The 8584-nt window shown below is 35.1% G+C and overlaps 1 protein-coding gene across 1 annotated transcript; it reads left to right on the forward strand.

Annotated features, from left to right (window-relative positions):
• Positions 1 to 291: 291 nt before the first annotated feature.
• On the forward strand, positions 292 to 7017 carry SLITRK6 (SLIT and NTRK like family member 6). The gene is made up of 2 exons (XM_072782637.1): positions 292 to 888; positions 3253 to 7017. Exon 2 carries the CDS (start codon positions 3277 to 3279, stop codon positions 5797 to 5799), a length of 2523 nt encoding a protein of 840 aa, XP_072638738.1. The 5' UTR covers positions 292 to 888; positions 3253 to 3276; the 3' UTR covers positions 5800 to 7017.
• Positions 7018 to 8584: the final 1567 nt, after the last annotated feature.

Raw genomic sequence — 8584 nt, forward strand, 5'->3', positions numbered from 1 at the left:
TTCAACTACAAATACCAGTAAAAACAGAAAAAAAAAAAAAAACAACTAAACCTGAAGCAACTACTCTATAGGCAGCATGCTTGCAGTTTTTCAGCACACTTGTGCCTACAGTACAGTACTGTGCTAGCTGAGAATATAACATATTGTGTTATTTAGTTTGCTATCCAATACAAAATATTATACAACATTTAGAACAGTGCATAATTATTGACATCAAAATTTACTTGCACTCTCTTTGGTATTAAAAGGGAGTGGAAAGGCCTTTTGCAGAAAGAGGAGGAGTTGAACGGTCCCAAGGTGGAGCTGTCTCTTGTGTTAAATGACACTGGCTGAGTAAAGCTCTCTGCTAGGGAAGGGCTTAAAGGCTGAGTCAAAAGCCAAGAAGTCTCTTTATTTACGCCTACCTCCCAGCCCTTGGCAATCTGACTAATAACAAACTGAGCTAACAAGAAAGACTAGAAAGGGAGGAAAGAAAACACTGCTGCAGCTTGGATCTACAACCAAGAAAGCAAGAGTGATCAATGCAGCTCTGTGAAACATCTTGTTTATTTACTGCTTTCAGCAGCTTGCAAATGGTTAACTATATGCAAAAAAGTCAGCATAGCTGTGAAGTATGCCGTGAATTTTAATTGCGGAGAAAAGGCAACTGCTTCAGGATGATCTAGTATGCACTCTGCCTGAAATATTTTCAATGAAATGCTCAGCATTTAGTCTTTGAGCAGAGCTTTTCAACTTTATGAAGCAATGGGACCTGCCAAAAAGTGACATTTGAGAAGAAAGTACGTAGTGGTTGGTGTTTTCTTTTTTAATAAAGAATCTGAATTTACTTTGAACATCTCTTCCAGCTGTGCATTACAGATAACGTCAGGAAGAGTCTCTGCTTTACAGGTAAGATGAATGTTTCCAGGCTTTTCTAATATCTATCTTTGCATTATCTTAAAGTGATTGAATTTGTATGTTTGTCCTTTTAAAAAAAATAACTTTGCATTAAAAGCTATCCAGTTTCATTCTTACTCATTGGCACAACTAATGCTGTAGCAGATGCCTGTTTTCTCTGAGCAGGAGACAGTCCAACAGCTGGCTGTACAGAAGAATAAATAAGATGCCACTATTTCTTGCATAGCATGCAGTTTGTTATTGGAAACTAAATAATGTGTGCTTTCTGAAGGGAAGATGACTTCCAAACACCATTATCGAATTTAAAATATAGGCAGTATATTAAGATTCTTGGTATTTTGTATGCCACTTTTATTATTTCCTGACTTGAAAATATGTTTTCTGAATACATGTAAATGGAGATTTTTGACCTCTTTAATATTGGATCAGGTGTTATCAATACAGGACCGGTCTTCAAATTCTAGTCTAATTTCTAGTCTTTTCTTCTGAAAAGACTAGAAACTGTTCCCTAGAACATTTTGAGGAACAGGAAATGAATAGAAGATTAAAAAAATAACTAGAGACTGTCATCTGGAAGTTATTTACTATTTTCTGAAGATGCTGTGTCTGGTGAAGTGAATAATATTCTTTCTTGGTAATCTATGAGGAAGTACTTTAGTGTTTGTGGAAGCTAATCCACAAGTTGAGGAGTTCAACTATAAACTGTTGGATTCTAAGCATAGACTCAGCTTTTCGAAATCAATTTCCCTATGGAAACATTTAGACTGCTAACTTTCTTCTGTATAGAAAGGCTACACTGTTCTATTTCTTCCGTTGTCTTTTGCCAATCAGAAACTTTATGCTATACATGTTTTCAATGCAACAATGTATTTTCATGGGATGATTTATTTTTCATGATTAATGATTGGGTTTAGGGATATTCTATCTGAATGTGAATTTTAAGTAGATTCAAAATTATTTTCACAATCCATTAAAAAAATAAATAAAAGCAGATACCATTTGGTAAAGTTGAGGAGTTTTGAGATATGGTGTTTATTTACCCTTAAATTCAATTTATGCAAAATTAAGATACACTAAAGGAAAGAAATGCAATTAAATATAATGAAGTTATGTGTATTTATCTAGTCACTGCCGTCACCTCAGAATTAGAAAAAAAAATGCTCTTTCAGATACATGTTTTAAATTTTTAGGGATTTGGAATATTTGATATGGTTAATCTGAACTGTCATTTTTTATTTACCAAATTAGAGGTACCTTCAAATGTTTTAGTGTAGTACAGTTTGTTTTTAAGTTCATTGTTTGTGACTTTAAGACTTATAATAATAAGGGAGATCTACTGCTTAATTATGTGATGACATTTAGTGCCCTAAAGCCTGTTTCAAGTCCTTGTTAGAAAGTCATTTGCTAGAATTTTATAGGAGGCATTGTTTATTCTTTCATAATAGCCAGAAATGTGTTTTAAAGCTCAGTTTTTCTTCTTTAGGTTTATGATACTGATGTTATTCATAACAGAATTTAAAAGCATCAGGAAATATCCTACCTTTAGAAATTCAGCATAGAGTATGACAAGTGAAATTTTAACAGGTACTTTTAACCATATATATCTAATACTATCAAGCTTATACATACTTCCCTGGACAGCATAGTTAAAACTGACCTCCTTAGTAATCTGCTTTCTTACATGGTCAGAGACTTATTTTCCCAAGGTTTTTAATTAGATAATAAAATTGATAAGTATCTTGAGCCAAACTCAAAGCAGGTTAAAACACCGACACATTTATTAGATGTCATATTGTGACATCCAGTTCAAAAATATAAATAAATAAAAGAAATGCATTATGTAGGCACACATGCATAGATATATACATGCATGTAGTTTTTTATAACTTTTTCTAACATTTTTGTATCCCCTTCTGTTTTCTTGGCTTCTGGCTAAAACCATGTATTTGTCTTATACTGTAATCCTCTAGCCCTAGATTTACCAACTTTTTGGTTAAAAAAAAAAATCAAGGTCTTTGCAAATATACACCTTTCCATCAAATCAAGGTATCTATGGTCCAATTATTAAAATGCAGTTTATTTGGCAAATGTGAACACCACTGATAATACAATATTTTAAATTCTCCTTTAACTAAATTTTATCACAGTGCAAGTTAAAGATAAACCAAAACATGCTTGCCATAGTACTAGAAAATGATAAAAGAAAATATAGATGCAGCATGGTATTCATATTTTCAAAGTGATTAATATTTTTTTTCTTTTTAGAGGAAACCCTCTTATTTTATAATCACCAGGTTTATCTCTTTCCTGCTTCTGCCCACTAAAGTGCATTGCTGTTGCATTTTTGTTTTACAGAATCAAATTTCATCACATGACAACATGAAGCTGTGGATTCATCTCTTATATTCATCTCTTTTTGCCTGTATATCTTCACAGTCCCAATCTCCAATGTCCTCAGCCAGAGGTTCTTGTGATTCTCTTTGCAATTGTGAGGAAAAAGATGGCACAATGCTAATAAACTGTGAAGAGAAAGGTATCAAGAAGTTATCCCAAATAAGTGTGCCGCCATCACGACCTTTCCACCTAAGTTTATTAAATAATGGTTTGACAATGCTTCACACAAATGACTTTTCTGGGCTTACTAATGCCATCTCATTACACCTTGGATTTAACAACATTGCAGATATTGAGACTGGTGCATTTAATGGCCTTGGCCTTCTTAAGCAACTTCACATCAATCACAATTCTTTAGAAATTCTTAAAGAGGATACCTTCCATGGACTGGAAAACCTAGAATTCCTACAAGCAGACAACAACTTCATTACAGTGATTGAACCAAGTGCCTTTAGCAAGCTCAACAGACTTAAAGTGTTAATTTTAAATGACAATGCTATTGAGAGTCTTCCTCCAAACATATTTCGATTTGTTCCTTTAACCCATCTAGATCTTCGTGGAAATCAGTTGCAAACATTGCCTTACGTTGGTTTCTTAGAACACATTGGCCGGATATTGGATCTCCAGTTGGAGGACAATAAGTGGACCTGTAATTGTGACTTATTAGAGCTAAAAATTTGGTTGGAAAACATGCCTCCACAGTCCGTAATTGGTGATATCGTATGCAACAGCCCTCCGTTTTTCAAAGGAAGTATACTAAGCAGACTGAAAAAGGAATCAATTTGCCCCACTCCACCAGTGTATGAAGAACACGAGGATCCATCAGGATCATTACATCTGGCAGCAACGTCTTCAATCAGTGATAGTCGCATGTCAACCAAGTCCACATCCCTTTTGAGACCAGCCACCAAAGCACCAGTCTTGATACCCTATATTACAAAGCCATTCACTCAACTTCCAGGACCCTACTGTCCTATTCCTTGTAATTGCAAAGTACTATCCCCATCAGGACTTCTGGTACACTGTCAAGAGCGCAATATTGAAAGCTTATCAGATCTGAAACCTCCTCCACAAAATCCTAGAAAGCTTGTTCTAGCAGGGAATATTATTCATACATTAATGAAGTCTGATCTAGTGGAATACTTCACTTTGGAAATGCTTCACCTGGGAAACAATCGTATTGAGGTTCTTGAGGAAGGATCATTTATAAATCTAACAAGATTGCAAAAGCTCTATCTGAACGGTAACCATCTGACCAAGTTAAGCAGAGGCATGTTTCTTGGTCTCCACAATCTTGAGTACTTATATCTTGAATACAATGCAGTTAAGGAAATATTACCAGGAACCTTTAACCCAATGCCTAAACTTAAAGTCCTCTATTTAAATAACAACCTCCTACAAGTTTTACCACCACATATCTTTTCAGGGGTTTCTCTAACAAGGATAAACCTTAAAACGAACCAGTTTACCCATCTCCCTGTCAGTAATATCTTGGATGACCTTGATTTATTGACTCAGATCGACCTTGAGGACAATCCCTGGGATTGCTCCTGTGACTTGGTTGGATTGCAACAATGGCTACAAAAATTGAGTAAGAATACAGTAACAGATGACATCCTCTGCACTTCTCCAGAGCACCTAGACAAAAAGGAATTAAAAGCACTAACTAGTGAACTTCTTTGCCCAGGTTTAGTCAATAATCCATCCCTGCCAACTCAAGCTAGTTACATAATTGTCAGCGCTCCTACAACCACAACTACAGCTGATACTATTTTAAGATCACTTACTGATGCTGTACCACTATCTGTGCTAATACTAGGACTGCTGATTGTATTCATAACCATTGTGTTCTGTGCCGCAGGGATAGTGGTTCTTGTTCTCCACCGCAGGAGACGATACAAAAAGAAACAAACAGATGAGCAGATGAGAGACAACAGTCCAGTCCATCTTCAATACAGTATGTATGGCCATAAAACAACTCACCACACTACTGAAAGACCGACAGCATCACTGTATGAGCAGCATATGGTGAGTCCCATGGTTCATGTCTATAGAAGTCCATCCTTTGGCCCAAAGCATTTGGAAGAGGAAGAAGAAAGGAATGAGAAAGATGGAAGTGAGACAAAACATCTCCAAAGAAGTCTTTTAGAACGGGAAAATCATTCACCACTCACGGGGTCAAATATGAAATACAAAACCACAGACCAATCAACTGAATTTTTATCCTTTCAGGATGCTAGTTCATTATATAGGAACATTTTGGAGAAAGAAAGAGAACTTCAGCAACTAGGAATTACAGAATACCTAAGGAAGAACATTGCTCAACTGCAGCCTGATATGGAGGTACATTATCCTGGAGCCCATGAAGAGTTAAAATTAATGGAGACACTAATGTACTCAAGGCCAAGGAAGGTATTAGTGGAACAGACTAAAAATGAGTATTTTGAGCTTAAAGCTAACCTACATGCTGAACCTGACTACTTAGAAGTCCTGGAGCAGCAAACATAGATGGAGAGATTGAGGGCTTTTGCAGAAATGCTGTGATTCTGTCTTAAGTCCAATCTTGTAAATAAGTGCCTTACATGAGTGTGTCATCAATCAGAACTAAAGCACAGCAGTAATACTATTGGGAAAAAAAGAAGAAAAAGAAACTCAGGGATCATTGGGAGAAGCCATTGCATTGTCTTCAGGCAATTTTGCCTGCCCCCAGTAAAATAAATCCTTGCATGTAAATCATCCAAGGATTACAGTGATATTTCTTGGTATACTTAAAAGTGTTTCAGAAAAGTCCTCTTGCACATCTAAAAGGGTTGAATATTTAAGCAACCGTTATTTCCTTGAATTACTTTACCAGTGGATGAAATAGAATTGGGCTTTGTCACTTAAAAGTTATACCTGTATATGTAGTTATAATATATAAGGAGTATATTGTTTATATAATCAGTATATACCACAAAAATGTACATTGTCAGATACACCTAATTTTCTTGTGATAAAGGCAAAAGGAACTGGAACTTCAAAATTATGACTAGTAATAGTAAAGAAAAAATAGGAGGTTGAACTATGTAGGCCATGAGTGGCCCAAAACTTTGAACATTTGAGGGTTAGAAAAATGTCACTGCTATGCTTTCTGAATTTAAAAATAAGGATGATTAATAGTTCAGGTGGATGAATAAGCAAACTTTTTTGGTTTTTCTGCATATTTTGTGTGGACAATCTTATTGTCAATGCTGCTGTGAATTAAGGTATGTCATTTGTGCTCAAAGTTTGATTCTTATTCTTGGGATGTTTTAAAAATGCTACTGATACTCAACTGTAAATATGATTAGTGCATAAATTAAGTTTGGTTTCTTTCATAGCATTAATCCTTTATAAATTTGAATGACCATGATAGAAATATGTTTCTTGTGGCAAGTAATAATTCACAGGTATAAAACAAATAGGAAAAATTGTGTTTTTAAAAATTTGTATTGATGTAAACTGATAGTTGCCATAAATTAGTAGCAAAAGTCACGTCTAAGGGTAAGTGGTTAAGTTGTCTCAAGAGTGGGACAATGTAGCTTTATTTTACAAGAAAGTATAGCTAGATTTCTATGAACTATTTATTCTGTACAGTTTTGTATATTTTTGGTTCACAAAGGTAATTATTCTTGGGTGCCTTTCAAGAAAATTAAAAATACTGCTCACTACAATAAAAATAAAGTGAAAACTCTCTTTTTAAATGAACTTTCTTCAATTAGTCTGATCTCTAATTCAATCAAGTCAGAATTAACATACACACGCATGCACTCATGTACATGCCTGAGGAGATTTCTGTTTTTTTTTTTTTTTTAAGATATATTTATTTATTCATGAGAGACACAGAGAGGGGCAGAGACACAGGCAGAGGGAGAAGCAGGCTCCATGCAGGGAGCCCGACGTGGGACTCGATCCCAGGTCTCCAGGATCATGCCCAGGCCAAAGGTGGCACTAAACTGCTGAGCCACCCAGGCTGCCCTCTGTTTGCTATCCATACAGAAGCATCTTGTTAACCATCTGTAAAAAGGCCACTGAGTGTCTGGGTATGATTGACAGGGAGCCAGACTTAAGTCTGGCAAGTAGTCCTCCCTTTCCCCCAAATCATTTTCCCACGCAATACAAATGAAAGTGATTTATTTTTCTTCTTTCTAATTATACAATCAATGATACGGCAGATTTTCACAAGGCAAAATGGAATTAATCAAGGTGATCTTGTTCTGTTTTCTGAACACCATGAAGATACTTGGACAGAGTTAGGAAGGAACATAGTTTCAAGTTAGACAGGACTTTCTTTAATTTGCTTACTACTATTTTAGTGAGTCCTGAATGTTCTACTAAATGTTTTGGTTTCCACGCAACTGTGCAATACTAGCAAATCATACATGACGTTCTGGATTTTGAATAAGAAGGCTTTCTGTTTAAAAACAGTAAGGGGTCTGTGTTGCTTGATATGAGGATGAATTATGTGTCTATTATGAAGTCATATCACTAAGTTTTCTTTTAAATAATTTTATATATTAATAGAAAATAATCAATAATTATGTATTAAAAGGTTGAGAACCTTAATTTCTCCATTAATGCCCAAGATTGGAAAGAACAAAGATGAGAATTCCTTTTAAAGTTACACTTACTAAGGGGAAATCTGTGTGCACATGGGTTGCTATATATATTTCATCCACTAAAAATTAGCACGATAATAAGTAATAAATACTACAAAGCATGTTTTTAAAAGTTACATTCTAAAGAGAAGAATAAAAGAAGACCAAATTTCATGTTATTGCACTTCTGTTCACTAGGGTGTCTGCCTATATTTTCTGAATCCAATCAAGTGTATAGAGGTATTAGAAGGACTTAAGAAATCCCCATGCCTGGAGGACCCTTGGAATAGATCCATGAATGCAGACAGAGACATGTCCTCAGGAACACTCTTCTCCTTTGGGTGGAGGAATTTTTTTTTAAATCTTTATTTATTGTTAGAGACATATCCTCAGGAACGTTCTTCTCTTTTGGGTGGGGGATTAAAAAAAATCCTTATTCATTATTAATTGTCTAAAGTAATAGTATTCACTCTCCAATTTATATCAAGATGGAAGAGAGTTGTTTATGAAGTCATGTAAATATATTCTCCAAATTAAATATAACTGCAAAACTAAAAACCCTATGGGAATCTGGATATAACTTATAATGATGTAGACATCATTATGGTTTTCTAAAGTGTAGCAAATTTTAAAGGCTGAAATATTTCATTCATGATGGGACCTTCCGGAGCAATTTG

The sequence above is a fragment of the Canis lupus genome, chromosome 17 (genome assembly GCF_048164855.1).
Source record: "Canis lupus baileyi chromosome 17, mCanLup2.hap1, whole genome shotgun sequence".
NCBI classification, from domain to species: Eukaryota; Metazoa; Chordata; class Mammalia; order Carnivora; family Canidae; genus Canis; species Canis lupus.